Below are 26,387 nucleotides of genomic sequence, written 5' to 3' on the forward strand. Positions count from 1 at the left end.
CTAAACAATTATGAATTGACTATCTACATGATGACAGTTTAAATATGCACACAGAAAGCAGTAAAAGGAAGGATTGAAGGGAAACCTCTTGAAGCGTGCTTTTTATAAAAAATGAACTGGGAAGCGTTTTGGCGTTCCCTCGCTCTACAAGCCCGCTCCTCGCTCTCCTAGAACAAAATTTTAACTAAGGGAATCAAAGAGATTTCCCCTCGACTAGGTTCGATCCTCAAGCAAAATGGCTCGGGGCTCAAGAACTTCGTCGGATCAACTCTCCGAGTGATTTCTAGGGCAGAACACTGCTCAAAAACCCCAGAATACTCAAGGAGAGGGTTCAAACTATGTTGAAAAGTGTGGAATGACGTCCAATTGACGTCATATTTATAGGGAATAGGCGCAGTACGGCATACAGGGCCAATACGGCCGTATTGAAATTTTTGAACTTCAATACGGTCGTATTGGGGTTCAATACGGTCGTATTGAAAGTCAGAAATTTCAATACGCCCGTATTGAGTTCGCAGCGGTCGTATTGAAGTGTCAATACGGTCGTACTGACTTCAGTATGGCCGTATTGAAGCTTCAATACGGCCGTATTGAGTTCAGTACGGCCGTATTGGGCTTTTTCCCTCCACTTCTTTATTTTAAGCTATTCTAAGACCTCTGGACCTACAGAGAATCCTCCTAGGGCCTTCGAGGAGTCCTTCTGGCTGATTATCCTTCAGTCTTCGAGAGTCTTCAAGCTTTATTTCTGACCCGGACAATTTTAGGGGTCTACAGCTGCCCCCCCTTTACTTAGTCGGACGGCCTCTTGGTGTATCGGCTGACAAGTAAAGGAGTTGACCCAATTGTCCGGGTATTGTGCCGACCTTCTGACTTGTAGCGTCTTCCGGTGGGAAAATGTTGAGTAGCCTCTCCAGGTGGGTGCATACCTCGGCGCTTCTGACATCCTCGGTAGCTGAGTTTACCTTCTCCAAGGCCAACTTCACTCGACGCCCGAGCCGGAAGTTGGACATCAACGCGCCTCTGATGACGCTGATGGTTGAGTACCGCCTCTCTAGGCTTAGCTTCACTCTTTGTTCGAGCCGGAAACCAAGCACCTTTGCGACGACGGTGAGCAGTGTGAGTTTTGCCTCTCCAGGCCTTGCTTTGCTTGTTGCCCAAGCTGGAAGCTGTGAGTACCGTCTCTCCAGGCTTAACTTCACTCTTTGTTCGAGCCGGAAGCTAAGTACCCTTGTGACAACGGTAAGCAGTGTGAGTTTTGCCTCTCCAGGCCTTGCTTTGCTTGTTGCCCAAGCTGGAAGCTGTAAGTACCGTCTCTCCAGGCTTAACTTCACTCTTTGTTCGAGCCGGAAGCTAAGTACCCTTATGACAACGGTAAGCGGTGAGTACCCCTTTTCCAGAGATAGCTTCGCTCATTGTCCGAGCCGGAAGCTGCATACCTCCGTGTTTGTGACGACGGGGGTAGCGTGAATATCTCCTTTCCAGGGATTCGTGATGATTTTGTCTCCACAGTCCACGATGCTGCTTCGACGGTTGTTTTTTGATTTTGTGCCACTAAGGGCTGGATAACGCAGGGATCCGTCTAGGGGATGTGCAGTTACTCATAGGTTCTTGTGTCCCAACTTTCCATTGCGTAGTTGGTTCCCACTGGGGAATTTCTGATTCTTTTGGGTGCAGACACAAAGATGCTCTTTCTGATGTGAGCGGTGCCTTATGATTGGCTGACGTCCTTTCGACGTTGGTGGAGTATCCCGGTCATCCTTGTTCGGGTGTCTCTTTTGGTTTTTGATTTTGCTGCCTCCGTGTAGGCTGTTATCCACTGGGGGATTTTGTCGTTGATTTTGATTAGCCTCTTCTGTTAGGCGTATCAGCTTGACGTTCAATGATTGGCTGAGAGCCAGATTCCACTTGGGGAATGATTATTGATTTTTTTTATTTTCCTCCTTCTGCAGGGATGCCTCTTGAGTAGGCGACTGGGGATTTGGGGATCTCATGTATCCCAGAGTATTATTTAGGAAGCCTCTACAGGCTTAGCCTCACTCAACACTCGAGTTGGAGAGCTATCTTCACTGAGGAAGTCTAAGTCCTTTGACTTGGATATTCTGCTTGGGTGATCGTGCTTCCATTGGGAATGTCGTCGATCTTGCTTTGATAGCTCTTGTTGGATATTGGCTTCATAAGCTGAGGTTCCCTTTGGGGAGTATTATTTCTGCGAGCCTCTCCAGGCTCAATTATTCTGTGCAAACTGATTGTCGGATCTTCTGTATTCTTGCCTTTTTATTTTTTGGCTTTTTCTGTATCTTGCCTTTTTTCATATTTTTGGCTTTTGCTGTACAGAATTTAAATTGCTAGAGAATTTTGAATTCAAAAGTGGCAAATTTCATTAAAAATGAATTTGTACAAGAAAAATTTGGGAAATGGGGCTAAGCCCAACCAAATTAGTACATGAAAAAGCACTAAAACAGAAGCCAGTCTTCACTCCTCTGCTGGCGGGTCCTGTGGCGAGTCCGGGAAGCGGCGATGCATCCAGACGGAGAGGTTGTCGAACCCCTGCACCAAGGTATCTAGTCGAGCATCGGTACTCTGCTGCCATGTACCGACACTATGCTGAAAAGCATCGAATCGCGTGTCGATGCTCTGCTGAAAAGCATCGAATCGCGTGTCAATGCTCTGCTGCAGTGTGTCGAAGCGGGCGTCAAAGTATCCCCTGTCCGACCGTGACGTGCTAGCCTCTGGCTGCGGGGTGTCGCCTCCCTCAAAGTCGAGATTGTTGAGGAGGTCGTCGAAGGTCTCGAGGCCATCTACTCGCACAAACCCCCCTCCTGGCGATCTAGCGATGATCTTCATGTTAATCAGGGTGGAGGCACCAATCAACTTTGGCGCCAACGCCCCTGGCTCCGCACCATCGGGACATCCCCATGTCTCCGCCAGCTGTGAGAGGAGTGGGGCAACCAAGATGTACCCCTGTCTGGACTCTCCTCCCTCTCGTATCCCAAACTTCTTCACGTGCTCAAGGAAGAAATATCCAGGGTTGGCCTTCCGGCCGGTGGCCATGCAGTATAAGGCCAGCAGATCCGGTCGTGTAATCGACTCCTGACTCTTGGACCTGCCATGAATGGTACTGGTGAGGATCTTATGACAGATCCTAAGAGCAGTCGGGAGCCGGGAGCCCTTCACCCCTGAATGATAATCCCGTCGGCCAGTGAGCAAACTCCACATCTCAACCGGAGTCCACTGATCAGGCCACTCACATATGGCATCTCGGAAGGCCAGCTGATCAGTGCGGCTGAAAAACCCTGCCTGGACGTTGAACTCGTCCAACGTCAGCGTGCGGTATCCTTCATTCATCCAGAAATCCACCGCGCAAACATCCTCCCCGTAGCTGTTAGTCGACTCCGTGACGCCGACTGTGGCCAAGAACTCCTTCGTGGCCGTCAAATATAGCTGGGATGGTGGATTAAGGACAAATCCCCATCCTATAGCGTCGAAGTAGTTCCTGACATCATTCTCCAAGCCCACCGCTTGGAGAAGCTCAAAGTCGAGCACTCTTGACGGCTCAATGGTGAACGTCTCTATGAGCTGCAGACGGTCTCGGTGTCGGTCTGTCATTACGCGTCTGGCCGGGGCTCTCTGCCTTTTGCGAGAAGATTCTGCCATTTCCGATAATCTCTCTAGGAATGCACTCACAAGCAAGGAATGTGGAGAATGAAGGAAGGTATGCAAAATGAGGGAGGGGAAGCCTTTATTTATAGGCAAAATTCCGCCAATACGGCCCGTATTGGATTCAATACGGCCGTATTGGCCTTTCCGTTGATGTACAAAATCTACAACCAATACGGACCGTATTGGATTCAATACGATCGTATTGGGATTCAATACGATCGTACTGGATTTTAATACGCCCGTATTGGAGTTGAAACGTTGTGCTTAACGTTAACTCCAATACGACCGTATTAATACCAATACGGGCGTATTGGACTTTTTCTGATTTTATGTTTTTTTTTTTTTTTTTTTTTTTTTTTTTTTTTTTTTTTTTTTTTTTTTTTTTTTGATAAACAGAGAATAAGTGGTCTTCTAGTACACCTATCATCTGTATGTATGTATGCGAATGAGATGCACCTAATTCTGTTTGATTCAGTTTTTCAAAAGAATTAATCGATGCGTTCTTTGTTTGGATCTTGCCATTCCTCCAGACAGACTGTGCTTTGCCGATTTCTGTAACCGAGGAATGATGCGTATTTGTTTTTTGGTGTTATCAACCAAATGATTCTCCCTTCCTTTAGAAGATGTGTCAACCCTCTTATTGACCACTATATCTCCATGTTTCCACTAGATTATTCAAAAATCGTTAGGGACAAGAGAGAAAAGAAGGAAAAGGTATATTTTTCAAAAGTTTGTGTTTTAGAGGGGATTATTTTATTTTTGAAAAATGGTTTTTGTAAGCATGGATGGCCAAGGTAGGCTTATTGTGTTTAGGTTTGTTCGATTAAACACTCATGAAGTTAAGCACATCTTCGTTATTAATGATTGTGTTTTGACAACTTGGATAGCTTTTCTTGAGCCCCTTGTTGAATTCGATTGATGGTACCATCATGGATTTATTTTGTTTTTCCTTTTTTGACGGCCCTAACTTTTGCCTAAAACACCCATTTGTGATGTCTTAGCGGGCTTTTGTTTTTGTTCATTATTTTGTAACCCTAATTTTTGCCTAGGTCACCCTTTTGTGGGATTCCTAGCGGGTCTTTTGCTCTTATTTTTGTGCAGCCCCCTTTTTGGGTTTCCTGCCGAGCTTATTATCTTTAGGAGTTCTTTATCCATGATGGCATTTATTGATGCCAAGAAAAGGTGCTCCAAGCTGTCATGCACATTTCCACATAAAAATGATGCGGGTTTATTGATTATTAAGACGATTTTAACCTCACTTATGTTTATCCAAACAGGGTTAAATGACGTGGTTTAGAATCTTATGGTAAGCAAGAAAAGAATCAATTAATGAAGAATGATTTTATTATAATCGTGATGGAAACATGTGCCCTATCGAGGCTCGGGGGTCGGGCTGTCCCCGAGGAGTGATCTCTAATAGTCACTGAATTTACACATCCCTATTAGAAGGAAAAGGACACTTGATGACGACGACCGGCCTTGACGTTTGTGAATCCGCCTTCTTAAAGATCTGGCTTAAAGAACGTTGAGAAGGATCTTGATTCCTCTTCGTTCTTTGACCTTTAACAGGGTTGTATCCTAACCCTTGTTTCCCCGGATTGTCCTTGATAATAGGTAGCTCCGGGATTCCTTGGGAGTCCTTGCCTAATCCTTGTCCTGGCAAGTATCCGTTCTTTGTGAGCATATGGGCTACCTTCTTCATTTCTCGGGGAAACGTTTCAACATTGGCAATTTCCAATGCTTGGAAGGCGGTTTCCAAAGCTTCCTCTGTTGCATCCACATAAGGTATGTTGGATGGCTTGCTGATGAGTATGTCATCTTCAGCTTGTACAGTCACCAGTTTGTCACCCACAATGAATTTGACTTTTTGGTGGAGCGTAGAGGGCACAGCTTTCGCATCATGAATCCAAGGTCGGCCTAGGAGACAGCTGTATGCAGGAGTAATATCCATCACTTGGAATTCGACGTTGAAGATGGTAGGTCCGATTTGGATCGGAAGATTGACTTCTCCCACCACTTCTCTCTTAGAACCATCGAAAGCTCGAACGATCATGTTGCTCGGGCGCATTTGGACTCCCTTGATTGCCACTTGATCAAAAGTTCTTTTGGGCATCACATTCAAGGAAGACCCGTTATCCACCAAGACTTTTGCGATGTGGTACTCCTTGCACTTTACAGAGATGTGCAAGGGTTTGTTGTGATTAGGTCCCTCGGCGGGGATTTCTTCATCGGTGAAAGTGAGGTGATCATTAGCCGTGATGTGGTTAACAATTCCCTCAAACTTGTCTTGGGAGATGGTATGCGACACATATGCCTCGTTCAAGACCTTCAACAGAGCTTGCCGATGCGGTTCGGAGCTTAGGATCAATGACAACAAAGTGATCTTTGCTGGTGTCTTGTGAAGTTGATCCACAATGGAGTACTCGCTTTGTTTGATGAATTTTAACAGCTCATCAGTCTCCTCCTCGGATTCTCTATCTTCCTCGGTTTTCTCCTTTTCTTTTCCTTTATTCTTGGGAGCTTTATCGTGCAGATCTTCGGGAGTGTAGATCCTGCCACTCCTAGTCATGCCCCCAAGTCCAGCGATGTTGGAGATATCACTGCCGGTAGAAGTATGGATGTCGTATATCCATGGCACAGCCTTATTTGATTCGTAAGGGAAAGGTCTTGGAGCGACAATCCTTAACGGCGTGGGGCCTTCCCCTTTTTCTATCTTGACTACCAACAACGGCGTCGTCGTGTGTTCGCTTTGCGTAGTTGTTGGTTTGCATTTTATCACAAATGGCGTGCGATCCATTCTGAACATACACATCGATTAATTCTTTCTTTTTATTAATCTTTATTATTAATTACTAGGAGAGATAAATGCAAAATGAATGACTAATGAGATGCAAAGGCGATAAATCTCAAGAATTCGATTTTATTCATTGAAGAAAGTGCACAACTTTTTATACAATGCTTTGAAGCAATTTTTTACAAAAAGAGAAAAGCCGGTAGAAACCCACAGGCGGGTTCATACGTCGTTGCCATTCTTCTTCGGCTTCCTCAACATGGCGTGCCATTGCTTCAACTTGCAAGTGGACGGCTTGGCTCATATCATCACAAGTCTTCTGAGCCTCCTTCGCTTTCTGAATGTGATAGTTGATCATGGCCTGCAGCTCGTTCAGCTCGTCTTCGGCTCGATCTTTCTCCTCTTGGAGTTTAGCCATTCGTGCCAATCCTTCCCTTTCCTTTTTGCGGAAGTCGGAAAGGTTTGCGGCTTGTCGTTGAGCGACTTCCCGCCATTTCTGTGCGTCGGATCGAGTCGATAGCAAGTCCTCTTGCATGTCCCTGATCAACTGTGCCTGCTTTGCACGTTCGGCTTCCAGGTGCGCTATCTTTGCGTTGACTTCTTGGAGTTGACTACTCGGTTCAATTTTTTGCATTTTGGATGCCCGAGTAGTCTCCTCATTGAGGTTAGCACACTCATCCTTGAGCCGCTCTATCTCGTGGTCCTTCTTCTTGCATTGCCTTTGAAGACCGTCAATAGTAAAACTGGATTCTTCATTTTTCTCTTCAAGAACTCTCATTTGAGCTCCCATAATTTCCAGCTTTTTGGTCAAGGCGTCGACTTGTTCTTGCAATGCCTTCCTTGTTGCTGTGGTTGCACAAGAAGTGGATGGTTGAGGCACCACCCTCTTGCTCCTCCATTCCTCATAATCAATGGAGACGGATACCCGAGGCTTTCCAAGTTCGAGATCTCCCTCATAGGTTGGTCTCTCCCACGCTCTTATGACAGAGTGCATATCCCTTTGATGTTCGGAATCATAGGAGAAACACGACCCTCCAAGCTCCTCTTTAGTAGGAATAATTTGGGTCCTCATTAGTTGTCTCATAACCAATTTAGGCGAGTAGGCTATGCAACCTCTGAGGCCCATCAATGGTATGCTTGGATAACTGCCGCATCTCGTCAATATATGGCTCGGATGGAACCAAGGGCAAACCCATGTGAAGTGATTAATGTTCCACTGTTCCATTTCTTCCTTCCATTCGGAAGCATATCGGCGGCGTACGGGGATCTTGGAGAAACTCCTCAATGGATCGGGCAAGGTCCCCATATGACTAGAAGCATAGAAGTGTGTAATGCCCCATACATACAGCAAGGAGGTGCAGCATCGAATGGTTTTCCCTTGCTTCTGTTGAGACAAATGAACAGAGAGCAAGGTGTCGGCAAGAATGGCAGGCACGGGACTCTTCATGTGTACGTCCCAAGCGAAGAAAGCGTCCATTGCAGCATGGTCCACTGTGTTAGCGTAGAAGGGGAAAAGGATCATCCCAAATACAGCTAATGCTAGAGTCTTGTTGAAAGCTAACCAATCTCCCTCACCAGCCAAGGAAGAAAGGTGGTCTTCAATCATAGCAAGCTTCCAACCTTTAACATTACCGTTCCCCACCAAGGCAGCTGATCGTGATGGTAATTTGACCTGAGTGGCAACTCTCTCCACGGCCACATGGTTATCATGAAAGATATAGACCCCAGCTGATTTGGGCCATCGTAGCATGAGCTCGTATTCCTCGAGAGTAGGAACTAGGTCAAACTGGGGGAACTCGAAACAATGTAGATCGAGACTCCAAAAGTGGACCAATGCTCTCAGAAAGGATGGATCTACACAAATCTTCATCAAGTCGAGAACTCGTCCATAGGATTTTTCAAACTCCAAACGAGCCTCTCGTGGCATCAAGGTACAGAGGTGATCCAATCTCTCAGCACGGTATAATAAGAAGTCCACTTTCTTCAATTGCCCTTGCACTCCCCTAGATCCCTCCATGATCTACAGTAAAATGCATGATATGAGATGATGGAGATGAATATGCATGCATAGTGTTTATTTAACTAGGCATTATCATGTTTCTTGGGATTTTCCTAACATGATGCATGATATTGCTTGGTTTGGGTAAATATTATTTTTTGTATTTTGTATTTTTTTGGGTGAAAAGGGAAACTGCCTACATGAATGTGATGAGGGTAGATGTCAACACCATGCACTAGAAGATCCTTATTTCTATTTATTTTTATTTTACTAGGAATGTTGTATGTTTAAAGAATGCAAATGTATGCTCATACAATGTCACATAGTCAATGCACAGACAATTCACTCATCCACGAACAGTCACGAGCGAATTACGAGGTAGGGGTCTCCTGCAGAAAAGTGCATATTCAAGGAGGATCTAACTGTTCTCACTTGGTCAAAGGCCCCCAAGGTGCCCCCATTATAGGGACCCAATTCCTCTTGTCGTAGGTCGATGGAAAGCTCCAACGCACCGTCGGACTCAAGTTCATGGTTATCACCTTGAGCGATGCTTTTCGACAACGGTCTCATAGGCTCCTATAAACCCATCAACCGGCCGTACTAACATCCACTCCCTATGGATTACCACTCATGCCCCCGGGTATAGAGGGAACTGTTGTGTGCAAAGGTTTGTGTGCAATTTATTCCAAACAATTTGCGGAATTTTAAACAAACAACAGTTATTTAAAGCCAAATAGATAAACATATTATAATACAAGCAAGGGGTAATGAAGTAATTTTAACTATTATTTGTTAAAAATAATCTGTCACTAAATGGGACTGACTCTCGAAGCTTCCCCAGTGGAGTCGCCATCTGTCGCCACCGGCCCGAAACGGGCTTTCGGCATTCGCGAAGGATGGTTGGACTCGTTTATTTGTTTAAAAATAGTGGATTGCTAGAATGACTTATTCTCAAACTGAGACCTCGTCAAACGAGCAATTTTATTAAAAGGCTCACTAATCCATATTAATCCCAAGCGGGACCCTCCATGGATTAGAGGTTTTCATAAAAGGAGGGTTCGTGGAGTCGCCACCAATGTTTTACTCAAAACATTGGAAAAAGGGATAAGGCAATTGATTTAAAAATCAACTTTGGCCACTACAACCAGAGTTGGGTAAGGGAGTCGGTTACGCGTGGGGAAGGTGTTAGCACCCCACAGCGCCCCTTTCGGGTTCCCTATGACAGATTATTTTCTAAAATAACAGCGTAAAATTACTAAATTACCCCTATTTATTCTAAACAATTATGAATTGACTATCTACATGATGACAGTTTAAATATGCACACAGAAAGCAGTAAAAGGAAGGATTGAAGGGAAACCTCTTGAAGCGTGCTTTTTATAAAAAATGAACTGGGAAGCGTTTTGGCGTTCCCTCGCTCTACAAGCCCGCTCCTCGCTCTCCTAGAACAAAATTTTAACTAAGGGAATCAAAGAGATTTCCCCTCGACTAGGTTCGATCCTCAAGCAAAATGGCTCGGGGCTCAAGAACTTCGTCGGATCAACTCTCCGAGTGATTTCTAGGGCAGAACACTGCTCAAAAACCCCAGAATACTCAAGGAGAGGGTTCAAACTATGTTGAAAAGTGTGGAATGACGTCCAATTGACGTCATATTTATAGGGAATAGGCGCAGTACGGCCTACAGGGCCAATACGGCCGTATTGAAATTTTTGAACTTCAATACGGTCGTATTGGGGTTCAATACGGTCGTATTGAAAGTCAGAAATTTCAATACGCCCGTATTGAGTTCGCAGCGGTCGTATTGAAGTGTCAATACGGTCGTACTGACTTCAGTATGGCCGTATTGAAGCTTCAATACGGCCGTATTGAGTTCAGTACGGCCGTATTGGGCTTTTTCCCTCCACTTCTTTATTTTAAGCTATTCTAAGACCTCTGGACCTACAGAGAATCCTCCTAGGGCCTTCGAGGAGTCCTTCTGGCTGATTATCCTTCAGTCTTCGAGAGTCTTCAAGCTTTATTTCTGACCCGGACAATTTTAGGGGTCTACAGTACCTTCCAGCGGTGCATGCTTAGTATCTTTTCTAATTTTCTTGAAAATTGCATAGAGGTGTTTATGGATGATTTTACTGTATATGGATCCTCTTTTGACACATGCTTAGATAATTTGGATAGAGTGCTTAATAAATGCATTGAAACTGATCTTGTTCTCAATTTTGAAAAATGTCACTTCATGGTAGAACAGGGTATAGTTTTAGGGCATATTATTTCTAGTAAAGGCATAGAAGTAGATCCTGCGAAAGTCTCTGTTATTTCACAGTTGCCTTACCCCTCTTGCGTGCGAAAGGTTCGATCTTTTCTTAGCCATGTAGGTTTCTACAGGCACTTCGTCAAAGAATTAAGCAAGAAGGCCATTCCTCTATCCAATCTACTGCAGAAAGAGGTTGATTTTATTTTTGATCACAGGTGTAAACAGGCTTTTGACTGCCTCAAGGAAGCACTCACCACCACTCCAATCATTCAGGCACCTGATTGGACAGTCCCATTCGAGCTGATGTGTGATGCATCCAATTATGCATTGGATGTTGTCCTGGCACAGAGAGTTGACAAGTTGCCTCGAGTGATATATTATGCTTCCAGGACTTTGGACGCTGCCCAAGCAATCTACACTACCACAGAGAACGAGCTTCTTGCCATTATTTTTGCTCTTGATAAATTTAGATCTTATTTGCTTGGTTCTTGTGTTATTATATTGACCATGCAGCTCTGAAGTACCTGCTAAAAAAGGCTGAGTCAAAACCCAGATTGATCAGGTGGATGCTCTGGCTCCAAGAGTTTGATTTGGATATCCGGGACAGGAGTGGAGCTCAGAATTTAGTGGCAGACCATCTTAATAGAATTGAAAGAGTTGAGGATAGTGCTGACATCTTGCCCATCCAGGATAATTTTCCTGATGAAATTTTTTTGATTGTTTCTTCTGTTTCTGTTTCTTCTACCACCCCTTGGTTTGCAAACATTGTTAATTTTTTAGTTGCTTCTATTTTTCCTCCTTTAGCATCACGAGCTCAAATTGATAAAATTAATAGTGATGCTAAGCATTATATTTGGGATGACCCCTATTTGTGGAAGTTGTGCAGTGACCAGGTGATTAGGAGATGCATACCAGATCATGAGATTGATTCGGTCATGTAGTTTTGTCACTTTTCCGCACCAGGTGGCCATCTAGGCATTCAGAGGACAGCTCGCAAGGTGCTCGATTGTTGTTTCTACTGGACCACCATCTTTAGAGATGCGTGGAAGATTTGTAGCACTTGTGAGTAGTGTCAACGAGCAGGAGGATCCCTTACATGGAGACAGTAGATGCCTCAGCAGCCCATGCTATTCGGCGAAGTGTTTGATGTTTGGGGTATTGATTTCATGGGTCCCTTTCCTGTTTCTTTTGGTTTTTCCTACATTCTTTTAGTTGTTGATTATGTTTCAAAATGGGTGGAAGACAAACCCACTAGAACTAATGACGCTCGGGTTGTTGTGGATTTTGTTAGATCTCACCTATTCTGCAAGTTTGGAGTACCCAGAGCTATTGTTAGTGATCAAGGCACCGATTTTTGTAACAGATCTATGCAGGCTTTGCTCAAGAAGTATGGGGTAGTGCACAAAATTTCTACACCCTACCACCCCCAAACCAATGGGCAAGCCGAAATTTTAAACAAGGAGATCAAGAGAATCTTAGAGAAGATTGTCCAGCCCAACAGAAAAGATTGGAGTAACAGGTTGGATGATGCTCTTTGGGCACATAGGATTGCCTACAAAGCACCCATAAGGATGTCTCCTTATCGGGTTGTCTTTGGCAAGGCATGTCATTTACCTGTTGAGATTGAGCATCGGGCCTACTGGGCTGTGAAGACCTGCAACTTCTCCATTAATCAGGCTGGTGAGGAAAGGAGGTTGCAACTAAATGAGCTTGATGAGATCCGCTTGGAAGCCTACGAGAATTCAAAATTCTACAAGGAGAAAACCAAGAAGTTCCATGACAGCTTGATAGCTAGGAAGGACTTCGTGGTTGGCCAGAAAGTTCTGTTGTACAATTCTCGACTCGGACTCATGGGTGGTAAGTTACGATCAAAGTGGATTGGACCTTTTGTTGTTACTAATGTTTATCCTTATGGTACAGTTGAGATCAAAAGTGAATCCATAGATAAGAGCTTTAAAGTCAATGGGCACCGGCTAAAGCCATTCCTCAGCAATCCATCTTTGTTGGATGTTATTGTAGAGGAGATGTCTCTGCTTGACCCTGCTTGACCCTGCTTCTCTCCCACCATGATTTAGAGAGTTTTCTTTTTTTCTTCTCCTTCTTTACTTTTATTGCACTTGTCTAGATTTATTGATTGTTCTGATTGCTCTGATCTTCTGTTTGTGCCACATTGGGACAATGTGTAGTTTAAGTGTGGGGGGACTGTTTTGGTTATATGCTTTTAGGTTTTATTTGTTATTTTTGGGTTTAGGTTTTATGTTTAGTTGTTATGTACAATTTTGCATGTTTCTCTTTGATTTCTAGGTTTTGATAGTTTGTAGGCACTTACTTCATTCTTGGATAGGAGTTTCTTGATACTGTATGGTTTGAAATCCCTGTTTTTCTCTGCTTGAAAATATGATTTTGACGTTTGAGAGGTTGTTTTAATTGTGACAGATATACCCTGTGTGAGGATTTGAGCCACTCTCTGTTCTTTCTTGTGGGTTAAGCCTCTTGATTGCTTGCACAGTTGCCTTGTCTTGACTCTGTTTGATACTTCTTGATTCACATGCATGTTTGGATATGATTAAGGCATTTTTGTTCTGATAAGCCTCTGGCCAAATAAGCTTACCCCGAATTAATTCCTTTGTTAACCCCTGTTGAGCCTGTATTCCCTTTCTTTGTTTGAAGCTCATTACAAGCCTTAAGTGAAAAACCATGATGACCTTAACCTTAGGGAATTTTTGGAGCTTTGGAATTGTTTTGGGAATAAGTTCTTGAATAAGTGTGGGGGTGTCTCATTGGTTATTGTATTTTGGCTAGTTGATTCTTCCTGCTGTATATGTCTTAGTGTTTCATGATGTACTGTTCATTCATCAAATGAAAAAAAAATTGAAATGAAAATGAAAAAAAAAATCATCAATAGAAAAATAATAATAATAGTGAATAAAAGAGAAGTTGTTTTGTTTGAGGAAAAGGAAAATAATTGGTGTTAGAGGTTTATTAGAGGTTTTTGGGTTTGCTCTTATGCTTATTTCCTACTGATTCCCCATTGCTCCTATAGTTCCTCTAGTTTGTAGCTACTTATCCCATATTTTATCCTTTACCTTGTCCTTGACCACATTACAACCCTGAAAAGACCTTATGATCCTTATGTGCATGTTTATTCGGTGTTGATTTTAGAGGCTTGCCAAGTCTATCTGTTGCTTGTTTTTCATGAGTGCTTTGAGAGTATACAGTTTCCTAGACACTTGAGAGATATAGTGATACAGTGCATCTTGTGAGGTTCTATTGCTTTTGATTCACCTCTTGAGCTGATTGATTGTCTTTCCATATTTTGAAATGCTTGGATGATTTCCATAAGTATCTGGTTTCTCTGACTCTTTGTGTGTTGGATGTTGTCTACTCCTTTTCTTTTCCCAGGATTCATTGAGGATTGTGTAAATCTGTTTGTTTTCTAGTGTGTATTCTTGTTTTTGTTTCTTCCTGTTGTGTCACTCTCTTTATTGTCTTTGGAATTGTTCCTTGCATTGCTTTTTGATTTTTCCCAGGAGTGCAAAAGGCTAAGTGTGGGGGAATTTGATGAGTCATTATTTTCCCTTATTTTCTTACCTTTCTGTACTTATTTTAATCTTTGATTTGTGCTTAATTGTTTATATTCTTCACTATTTTCTATTTAGGCTTTAATTGGACCGGTAATTCATATTTTAACTAATTTGAATTTTCTGAATCTAATTATTCCAATTTTTATTTTCAGGGCAGTTTAATAATTATTTGGGCTTGGAATTAATTTTTGGACTTCAAGAGGAGCTGCCACATCATCTGCCATGTCACCGCTGCACCTTTTTCCACCTCAGCATTTAATTTCATTTTATATTCTATTTTATTGTAGTTTAGGTCATACTTGTATTTTTTGGGCGCCCATTAGTCATTCTTGGTCAAACTTAATCTAGGGATTGTTGCCATGCAAGGGGCAGCCTCCATTATGTGATGGAATTTTCGTTTTGTTTTTCAGCCTTGTTTTTCTCTATTTTTTCTTGTTCTTCCTTATGAGACAGAATCAGACCCAGTATTACCTATTCATCTATACAGTTTCGTTTCGTCTTCATTGCTCTGTTTTAATTTACGTTCTTGCTGTTCTTGTGCAATATTCGTTTTTTTTGTTCAGTTCATTGTTCTATTGTTGTCCTGCATTTTTTCATTTTCTTCAAGTTTTCCCATTTTGCTGCCATTTTCATTCTGCACTATTCCATTCATTTTGATGTTTAGCATTATGTCTCTGCTGCGTTTTGATTTTGTGGAGGGCTGAAACCCCAGGGTTGGGTCCTTTGGCAGATTGCAACCCTATGATGGAGGTTCTCTGTGCGTTGCATTTCTGCTCCACTTGATTCTCCCTTGTGACGTATCTATTCTGAGGTGTTCAACATCTGAGTCATGCTTAATGACTCTAGGTTGTTTGTGTTCAGTATCTCAGGTTGCTTAATCCTGAGGAAGGAGGTCTGACAAGGTTCACGTTTGCTTAATTCGTGTAGTGAGGTCTTAGGTTAATCTTCACTTAGTTGGTTAATCTGGACTGAACAGGATTAAGCTCGAATAGATTATCTTTCATGAACCGAGGATATCAGAGGTGCATTATGTTCAAGGGTCTGACCTATTTTAATTAATGCAATTAATTCATATCTCTGCTCTGTTTTATTTAATTTTGATAATCTGCTCAAAAAACCCCCCAACTACATGTTTGATCCTTTGACAGAAAGAATTGGTCCTTGGGAGACGACCTAGGAGTCACTTCCTAGTACTGCATTTTAATTGCATTTATTTGACCGAGTACGGCATCGATCACCCGGATACCAGACTAATCTTTAATCAATGGTTTTGAAAATAGATTCATGGAGTCGTCACCAATGTTTTACTCAAAATATTGGAAAAAGAAAATGTTTTTTTCAAGGTTCAGTAATGGCCTTGATAACCAGAATTGGATTCGGGGGTCGATTACGTGTAGAGAAGATATTAAGCACCCTTACAACATCCTAAATCAGTACCCTATGATAAAATTAACATGATAAGAATTAATAAATTAAATATTAAATTCCCTTTATTAATATTTATTTACATTCTTAAAATATAAATTAAGCGATTAACCCTAAAATATCTACATTATGACATTTATTATAGCAAAAAAAGAGATAAAGATGAGAAATAAAAAGAAGAGAAGAAGATTGACTGAAATACCTCTTGAACGAGCTTTATTGAATCTTCAAATATGGAGAAGGTACTTTGGGGCGACCTTTCACACTACATTATGTCTCACATATCTCAAGATATACAATAGGAGGGAGAGAGAATATAGATATGCGACACAAATCTCAAGAAATACAATAGAAGGGAGAGAGATAGAGAATTTTCGTGCTCAAAGGAGTCTTATTCAAAATTTCTCTAGCCACCTTGAGAATTGTGCCCGAGGCTTCTATTTATAAGAATTAGAAAGGGGCCATAACGGCCCATTCCGGATTCAGAATGGCTCGTTCTGGGCCAATCGTTATGTGCAAATTACGCACCCTGGAATGGACCGTTCTGAAAATGGAACGGCCCATTCCAGAGTGAAAATTAACACAAATTTTCCCTTTCCAGAACGGCCCATTCCAAATTTGACTTGTTTGGAACGACCCGTTATGGTATTGGAACGACCCGTTCCAGCCTATTACTCTTTAGGTGTTTTAGTCACGTTGGAACGGCCCGTTCTAATATTGGAACGGCCCGTTCTGGGGTTCGGAACGGCCCGTTCTGATTTTGGAACAGCTCGTTCCGGGCTACTAAAACCACCTTATTTGGCCTTTAGGCCTTCTGATGTCCTGTCTTGTTGTTTGCCTGCTTCGGAAGCTCCTTCCCTTCATAACGGAGGTTCATTTCCTTGTTTGTGTGCCCCCGGACGAAATTGGGTGTCTACACTAAGGTATTTATAGGAGTGGGAGGCATCTAGGGTTGCATTTGGAGAGCGCATGGCCAAAATTCACAAGCCAAATTCACACCAAATGAAATGCAAATTAACCCTAGATGCAACTTGGTGGCCAAGGATGAAATCTTTGGGATTAGTTAGGCTACATTTAGGTGCATGATAAGACCATTCAACCTTTGCCCTCCACTTGGGCCTAAGCCTTTCTAACACCAAAAATAGGTCCAATAGCCACAAAAATATGTCTAGGTTTTTGTTCCCACCCTAATCAAATACTTTAGCCCAAAATTAAAAACCTATGATCTAAAGCACCCCATAATACAAGGGTAAAATGGGAAATATAAAAGAAAATAAATCCCATGACTAAAATACCCCAAAATACAAGGGTAAAATTGGAAATACAAGTAAAATAGATCTTATGTCTAAGATACCCCAAAATACAAGGGTAAAAATGGAAAATCAAAGACAAGGGCAAAATAGGCATAAAAATAAATTCTAGGCTACCAAAGCTTAGGAGAGTGATTACTGTATTTAATCTTGAGAAGCATGTCTTCTAGGGTTTTGTCTTCCTTATCCTCTTCCAATCTCCTAGCCATTGGCTTAGTGATGGTTCCCACATAAAGCTCCATGGATGGTCCTCCATCATCCCCTCCTTCTTGAGAAGGATTTGACCACAAATCTTCAAGCTCAATTATTCCATTGGTACCTTCAAGAGGTGTGAGACCACAATTAGGGAAAGAATTTACTTAAAACTTTAGCTATGCAATCCTTAAGTACATAATTTGTTGAATGAAAGTGTTAGGGTCATTGAGTAAGCCAAAATGCATAACCATATAAGAAAATTTTCAAAAGTTTTGGTGACCCCATGTAATTCATTCATCAAATCATCTATCTTAGGGATTGGGTGCCTATACTTTATTGATGGCTTTCTAAATTGGTGCACATCCTCTATTGCCATCTTTCTTTGGCACCAAAATAATGAGGATGGCACAAGGGTTAAGGTTCTCTTGAACCTAGCCCTTTTTCTTCAAAGGAAAAATTCCTTTTTTGTTTTCTTTTTCTTTTTGTTTTTGTTTTTGCTTTTGCTTTTATCTTCTTCATCTTTCTTAGCTTTTAGTTTGAGTTGGTCCTCATTCACTTGAGAGGGTGATAGAGGACTCCACACAAACTTCTTACCTAAGTGTTGGAAACTTATTTTATTTGTGAGGCCATCATGGATTATTTTCTTGTCAAATTTCCATGGCCACCTAAGCAAGACATGACTAACCTCTAATGGCACTATGTCACATAAAACTTCTTCTTTATACTTACCAATAGAGATTGGTATGCTTGCTTTTTGGTTAACTACAACACCTCTTTCCTCATTGAACCATTGCATTTTGTAAGGTTTAGGATGAGGTTTTGTAGTTATGGCTAGCTTATCAACCAATCTAGTACTACAACAATTAGAAGTAGACCCACTATCGACAATGAGAGAACAAGTGCTTTCTAAGACCTTGTATTTGGTTTGAAACAAGTTCTCTCTTTGTGATTGGTCAATTCACTAGATTGGTTTTTAAGGAGCCTTCTAACCAACAATAAGTATCCTTCACAAGGTAAGATTTCTTCCTCGGATTCTAAAACTTCTTCTTCATCACTTAAAGATGAGGAAGTAGCTTCATCAAGGCTACTATAGTGATCTTGGCCCTTTAAAAGCATGGTTTTCTTGGTGGGACATAGTGAAGCAATGTGCCCATGGCCAAGACACTTGAAACACTTGATGTCACTTGTTTTAGTGTCTTTGGAAGATGCCTTAAAAAATGGTTTTTCTTTTTCTTTTTCTTTTTCTTCCTTGGGAGAAGGTTGGGAAGAATGGCCCTCCTTCTTAAAAATCTTGGAATAAGAGGGAGTGGAGTCTTTTTGAAAAGATTTTCTTGTAAGTTGATGCTCCACTCTTGAGCAAAGTTGAACAAGTTCATTCAAATCTCTATAAGGTAAAAGTTCAACTTTGTCTCTTATCTCAAGGTTTAGACCACTTTAAAATCTAGAGATTGTGGTCCTCTCTTCCTCCCTAATCCCAGCCCTCATCATTAGCAACTCCATAGATTGCCTATATTCTTCCACACTAGAAAACCCTTATTTCAATCTTTGAAGCTTATCCATAAGCTCTCGGTCATAGTATGGAGGAATATGCCTCTTTCTTAAGGAACTACGGAGCTCATTCCAATATTAGATTGGGGGCTCATGATTTATTCTCCTTTCTTTTTCTAAGGAGGTTCACCAATACATAACATGCCCTTGGAAGCTAAGGGTTGCTAAAGAAACCTTCCTATCTTCACTCACTCCATGGCAAGAGAAAGGTTGTTCAACTTTCATTTCCCAATCAAAATAATTTTCAACATTATCCTTGCCATGAAATGGGGGAAGAGTTATGTTAGGTTCCTTATTGGAGGACTCCCTATGTTTATGGGGTCTTGGGGGTCTTTGATAGTAATCATCATTGTGATGACTACTATAGAAGATATCACTTGGAGGTTAGGTATGATGCCCTTCCTCCTCATGAACAATTGAAGGTATTCTACCCCCTTCACCTTTTGAAGATTTAGGGGAAGAGACTCTTGGTCTTGAACCACTAGCCTCTCCTCCCACCACTAACCTAGCAAGCAATCTTTTTATTTCTTCATTTTTTTTCTCATTTTCTCTTTCTCTTCTTCAAATCTCTTCCTCTCTTTTTATATTTTCCTCTTTTTTTTTCCTTAGGTACTTTTTTAGTTGCCTAAGTTCATACCTAACACCAGACCTAGTACTACAAGAGTTATGACCATGTACACTAGATTGATCACTCATCTTTGATCAAAAAGGTTTTCACAAGGTTGTTTTCAAAAAGGTTTGAAAAAGGTTTTCACAAAGAGTGAGTGATAAAAAGGTTTTCACAAATGGTTTTTGTGACACCCTTACTACCCCAACACATATATTGTAATAATATAAACAAATTAAGGAAATAAAATTTTCAACATAGGTAAAAGGGTCACATAAAATCCTTTAGAAACATTCTTCAATATCCAAAATAGTCTGAAAATGAAATTTGGAAAATAAAACATAAGAGGTTACAAAATGTTTTCAAAATAATAGGTTCAACTCCATATACAATTAGAATTCATGTCCTAGAAATCCTCTGCCCCAATATCACAATATCAGAGCATACCCATAAATCAACTGTTGACATTCTAAATGTCACTCAAAGCCCGGATCTTCCTCACCTAAAACATCCACAAGTTATACGGTAAGAAAAGAAAACATCTATATATATAGCACATAAGAAAAAACAACATATTATCTCATTATAGCTTAATATTCATAAATATTTCAACATATCGTATTTCAATCAATCATGCATCGTCATCACGTCATAATTCTCAATCACACCAATCATCACAAATCTTGCACTTCACACTATGCCAAGGTTACGCTATCCATTTAACAATCTAAGGCCGTGCTCACCCCTGATATAACACTGTGCCAAGGTCACGATTCCCCTGTAGCATATATAGCCCAGGGTCATGCTCACCCCCGACATGTTATTCAAGGTCACGATACCCACGTAACAATCCAAGGTCGTGCTCACCCCTGATATAACACTGTGCCAAGGTCACGTTACCCCTAATCCAGGGTCGTGCTCACCCCTGACATGTTAACCAAGGTCACGATACCTATGTAACAATCCCAGGCTGTGCTCACCCCTGATATAACACTGTGCCAAGGTCACGTTACCCCTAACCCAGGGCCGTGCTCACCCCTGGTCATAGGTGTGAAGAACCACAATCACATCTCATTCACATTCCACACAACATCTCATAGTTCAATTCCATACACACATCCGATAAGTCCAAAATAATGGGTTTCATACACCTTAAGCAATTCACATCTAAATCACCAATTTTTAGCAATAACATTCATAAATTAATATAATACTCCACGAAATTACCAATTTAATATTATTTCAACATAAACACTAAAACCCCCAATTCTTTCCAATACCTAGCTCACAAGCACTTTTCTACAATTTCGTTCTCTCTCCCAGATCATCATTCTTACAAATTATTAGCATATTTATAATCCTCATCACATATAGAATCTAATGGGATCATCAAATCCTCAAACAGAAATCATACAATTTTTCACAACCTAACTTACAAGCACTTTTCTTTAATTTCGTTCTCTCTCCTAGAGCATCATTTTTACCAATTAATCATATATCCATATTCCTAAATACATACAGAATCAAATAAGACCAATAATTCTTCAAACAGAAATAATTATAAAATTACTCATAATCCTAAGGGATTCTTCCTCTACCCAATTCTTTCATGTAACTCTACATATAAATAAGTCCCTTTTCCCCCATACCTGGATAAACAGTAGTTGAATTAAAACAGGAATCTCTTGGTATCCTCCTCTAAATGCCCCTTGGTCTTCAGAGAGAAGAAGAAGAAAAGAAGATAGAACAGAAGATAATAGGAAGAGAGAATGAGAGATGTGTGAAAATGAGAGGTGAGGGGCGCTATTTATAGGATTTCAGGCTCACCTACCGGAACGGCCGGTTCCAAAAGTGGAACGGCCGTTCTGGACCCTTCGAAATTATGCAAAATTCTCAAATGGAACGGCCCGTTTCAAAACCAGAACGACCCGTTCTCAATCCCAGCAGAACGGCCCGTTCTCCCACCAGAACGGCCGGTTCTCCAAACTAGAACGGCATGTTCTGCTTCTCCAATTTTGGGCATTTTTCTTATTCTGGAACGGCCCGTTTCACTTTTGAAACGGCCTGTTCCAGGCAATCAATTGGGCCTCTGGCCCAGCGATTTTTGGCTGTTACAATACTCTCCTCCTTTATGAAATTTTGTCCCCAAAATTTTTGCAGTGATAGACTCTTCACTTCTTACTTTCTAATTCTTATGCAACCTCACTACCTTATTGTAGACCCCTAAAATTGTCCGGGTCGGAAATAAGACTCGAAGACCCTCAAAGATCGAAGGAAAGTCAGCCAGAAGGACTCCTAGAAGACCATAGGATGGCTATCTGTAGGTTTAGAGGTCTTAGAGTAGCTTAAAATAAGGAAGTGGAGGGAATGAAGCCCAATACGGCCGTACTAAACTTAATACGGCCGTATTGAAGCTTCAATACGGCCGCAGTGAACTCAATACGGCGTATTGAAGTTTCTGAAACTTCAATACGGCCGTACTGAAATCAATACGGCCGTATTGAAGTTTCAATACAGCCGCAGTGAACTCAATACGGGCGTATTGAAATTTCTGAATTTCAATACGGCCGTATTGAACTCAATACGGCCGTATTGAAGTTCAAAAATTTCAATACGGCCGTATTGATTCCATAGCCCGTATTGCGCCTGTTCCCTATAAATATGGCGTCATTTTGACGTCATTGGACACTTTTCCACTGAGTTTTGACTCCCTCCTTGAGTATTCTGGGGTTTTTGAGCAGTGTTCTGCCCTAGAAATCTCTCTGAGAGTCGATCCGACGAAGTTCTGGAATTCCGAGCATTTAGCTTAGAAATTCGAACTTAGTCGAAGGGAAATCCATCGGATTTCCAAGTCAAAAATTATTTTTAGGAAGGAGTGAGCGGGCTTGTAGAGCGAGGGAACGCCAAAAAGCTTCCCAGTTTTACTTGATATATAAAAAGCACGCTTCAAGAGGTTTCTTTTCTAAAAATCCCTTCTTTTACCGCTTTCTGTGTGTACATATTTAACTGTCATCATGTAGATAGTTAATTTATAATTGCTTAGAATAAATAGGGGTAATTTAGTAACTTTGCACTATTATTTTTAAATAATCTGTCATAGGGAACCCGAAAGGGGCGCTGTGGGGTGCTAACACCTTCCCCACGCGTAACCGACTCCCTTACCCGACTCTGGTTGTAATGGCCGAAGTCGATTTTTGAATCGATTGCCTTAAACTTCTTTTTCCAATGTTTTGAGTAAAACATTGGTGGCGACTCCATGAACCCTTCCTTTTTATGAAAACCGCTAATCCATGGAGGGTCCCGCTTGGGATTAACATGGATTGGTGAGCCTTTTAATAAAATTGCTCGTTTGACAAGGTCTCAGTTTGAGAATAAGTCATTCTAGCAATCCATATTTTCAAACAAATAAAAGAGTCCAACCATCCTTCGCGAATGCCGAAAGCCCCGTTTCGGGCCGGTGGCGACAGATGGCGACTCCACTGGGGAAGCCTCGAGAGTCAGTCCCATTTAGTGACAGATTATTTTTAACAAATAATAGTTAAAATTACTTCATTACCCCTTGTTTGTATGATAACATGTTTATCTATATGGCTTTAAATAACTGTTGTATGTTTAAATTCCGCAATTGTTTGAAATACAAACTGTACACAAACCTTTGCACACAACAGTTCCCTCTATACCCGGGGGCATGAGTGATTAACCATAGGGAGTGGATGTTAGTACGGCCGGTTGTCGAATGGGTCTATAGGTGCCCGTAGACCGTTGTCGGAAAGCATCACTCAAGGTGATAACCATGAACTCGAGTCCGACAGTGCGTTGGAGCTTTCCATCGGCTTACGACGAGAGGAATTGGGTCCCTATAATGGGGGCACCTTGGGGGCCTCAGACCGGTGAGAACAGTTAGATCCACCTTGAATATGCACTTTTCTGCAGGATACCCCTACCTCGTGATTCGCTCGTGACTGTTCGTGGATGAGTGAATTGTTTGTGCATTGATTATGTGACATTGTATGAGCATACATTGCATTATTTAAACATACAACATTCCCTTTTTTAAAATAAGAATAAATGGGAATAAGAATCTTCCATTACATGGTGTTAACATCTACCTTCATCACATTCATATAGGTAGTTTCCCTTTTCACCCAAAAAATAAATACAAAAAAGATACAAAATACCCAAAGAAAAAAAAAGAAAAAAGGGTTATTTATCCAAACCAAGCAATATCATGCATCATCTTAGGAACATCCTAAAAACATGATAATGCTTAGTTGAATAAACACTATGCATGCATATTCAACCTCATCATCTCATATCATGCATATAGATCATGGAGAGATCTAGGAGTCATTCATACATCTCTCCTAGTAATCCATTAATAAACATTAATAAAAAGAAAGAAATAATCGATGCGTATATTCAAAGAATGGATCACACGCCGTTCGTTATCAAGTGTAAGCCAACAACCGCGCCAAGCGAGCACACGTCAACTCCGTTGTTGGTAATCAAGACAAACAAAGGGGAAGGTCCAACACCATTAAGGATCACAGTTCCAAGGCCTTTCCCTTACAAATCAAATAAGGCTGTGCCGTGGATATACGACATCCACTCTTCTGCCGACAGCGATATCTCCAACATCGCTGGACTTGGGGGCATGACTAGGAGTGGTAGGATCTACACTCCCGATGATCTTCATAACAAAGCCCCCAAGAATAAAGAAAAAGAAGAAAAGAAAACCGAGGAAAAAGAATCCGAGGAGGAGACTGACAAGCTGTTAAAATTTATCTGACAGAGCGAGTACTCCATCGTGGATCAACTTCATAGGACGCCAGCAAAGATTACGCTGTTGTCGTTGATCCTATGCTCCGAACCGCATCGGCAAGCTCTGTTGAAAGTCTTGAACGAGGCATACGTGTCGCACACTATCTCCCAAGACGAGTTTGAGGGGATTGTTAGTCACATCAAGGCTAATGATCACCTCACCTTCATCGATGAAGAAATCCCCACCGAGGGATCAAACCACAACAAGCCCTTGCACATCTCTATAAAGTGCAAGGAGTATCACATCGCTAAAGTCTTGGTAGATAATGGATCTTCCTTGAACGTAATGCCAAAAAGAGCGCTCGAGCAAGTGGCAATCAAGGGAATCCAAATGCGCCCGAGCAACATGATCGTTCGAGCCTTCGATGGATCTAAAAGAGAAGTGGTGGGAGAGATCAATCTTCCAATCCAAATTGGACCCACTATCTTCAACGTCGAATTTCAAGTGATGGACATCACTCCCGCATACAGCTGTCTCCTCGGCCGACCTTGGATTCATGATGCGAAAGCTGTTCCTTCTACGCTCCACCAGAAAGTCAAGTTCATAATGGGTGACAAGCTGGTGACCGTGCAAGCTGAAGATGACATACTCATCAGCAAGCCATCCACCATACCTTATGTGGATGCAGCAGAGGAAGCTTTGGAAACCGCCTTCCAAGCATTGGAAATTGCCAATGTTGAAACGTTTCCCCGAGAAATGAAGAAGGTAGCTCATATGCTCACAAAGAACGGATACTTGCCAGGACAAGGATTAGGCAAGGACTCCCAAGGAATCCCGGAGCTACCCATTATCAAGGACAATCCGGGAAAACAAGGGTTAGGATACAACCCTGTTAAAGATCAAAGAACGAAGAGGAATCAAGATCCTTCTCGACGTTCTTTAAGCCAGATCTTTAGGAAGGCCGGTTCACAAGCGTCAAGGCCGGTCGTCGTCGTCAAAATGTTTTTCTCCTTCCGATAGGGATGTATAGACTCAGTGACTATTAGAGATCACTCCTCGGGGACAGCCCGACCCCCGAGCCTCGATAGGGCACATGTTTCCGCTGCGATTATAATAAAATCATTCTTTATTGCTTCTTTTCTTGCTTGCAATAAAATTCTAGACCACATTATTTTAACCCTGTTTGAATAAGCATAAATGAGGTTAAAATCATCTTGATAACAATAAACCCGCATCATTTTTATGTGGAAATGTGCATGACAGCTTGGAGCACCTTTTCTTGGCATCAATAAGTGCCATCATGGATAAAAGAAATCCTAAAGATAATAAGCTCGGCAGGAAACCCAAAAAGGGGACTGCGCAAAAATAAGAGCAAAAGACCCGCTAGGAATCCCACAAAAGGGTGACCTAGGCAAAAGTTAGGGTTACAAGATGAAGACAAAAACCCGCTAGGAATCCCACGAAAAGGGTGACCTAGGCAAAAGTTAGGGTTACAAAATGAATACAAAAGCCCGCTAAGACATCACAAAAGGGTGTTTTAGGCAAAAGTTAGGGCCGTCAAAAAAAGAAAAAAACAAAATAAATCCATGATGGTACCATCAATTGAATTCAACAAGGGGCTCAAGAAAAGCTATCCAAGTTGTCAAAGCACAATCATTAATAACAAAGATGTGCTTAACCTCATAAGTGTTTAATCGAACAAACCTAAACATTTAAGCCTACCATTGGCCAGCCATTCTTACAAAATCCATTTTTCAAAAAATAAAATAATCCCCTCTAAAACACAAACTTTTGAAAAATATACCCTTTCCTTCTTTTCTCTCTTGTCCCAACGATTTTTGAATAATCTAGTGGAAACATGGAGATATAGTGGTCAATAGGAGGGTTGACACATCTTCTAAAGAAAGGGAAGGATCATTTGGTTGATGACACCAAATCTCAAATATAATACGCATCATTCCTCGGTTACAGAAGTCGGCAGCGCACAGCCCGTCTAAGAGGAATGGCAAAATCCAAAAACGCATCGGTTAATTCTTTTGAAAAAAGAGTCAAATAGAATTAGGTGCATCATACCGCATACATGCATACAGATGATAGGTGTACTGGAAGATCACTTATTCTCTGTTTATTGAAAAAACAAACAAAAAAAACAAAAAATATATAAACTTCAGAAAAAACAATGCGCCCGTACCATGTTCAGTACACCCATACTAAAATTGGGGTTATGAACAAATTTTTAACTCAAACATGGGCGTACT

At 41.5% G+C, this 26,387-nt stretch overlaps 1 protein-coding gene across 1 annotated transcript; it reads left to right on the forward strand.

The window, feature by feature from the left end:
• The first annotated feature begins 10,680 nt into the window (after nt 1-10,680).
• On the forward strand, nt 10,681-12,746 carry LOC145956252 (uncharacterized). Its single transcript, XM_083071818.1, has 4 exons — nt 10,681-11,182; nt 11,662-11,760; nt 11,941-12,555; nt 12,619-12,746. The coding sequence occupies exons 1-4, from the start codon at nt 10,681-10,683 to the stop codon at nt 12,744-12,746; spliced, it is 1,344 nt and encodes a 447-aa protein (XP_082927944.1).
• The last annotated feature ends 13,641 nt before the right edge of the window (nt 12,747-26,387 follow it).

Source organism: Cajanus cajan, chromosome 3, assembly GCF_000230855.2.
Source record: "Cajanus cajan strain Asha chromosome 3, NIPB_CcT2T_4, whole genome shotgun sequence".
NCBI classification, from domain to species: Eukaryota; Viridiplantae; Streptophyta; class Magnoliopsida; order Fabales; family Fabaceae; genus Cajanus; species Cajanus cajan.

What these genes read in the sequence shown, in the direction of transcription:
- LOC145956252 (XM_083071818.1), top strand. Translation starts at nt 10,681, where the DNA reads ATGGTAGAACAGGGTATAGTTTTAGGGCATATTATTTCTAGTAAAGGC. An exon ending in ATTTAGATCTTATTTGCTTG is followed by an intron (nt 11,183 to 11,661) that starts GTTCTTGTGTTA and finishes TTTCCGCACCAG; the next exon opens with GTGGCCATCTAGGCATTCAG. An exon ending in GTGGAAGATTTGTAGCACTT is followed by an intron (nt 11,761 to 11,940) that starts GTGAGTAGTGTC and finishes AATGGGTGGAAG; the next exon opens with ACAAACCCACTAGAACTAAT.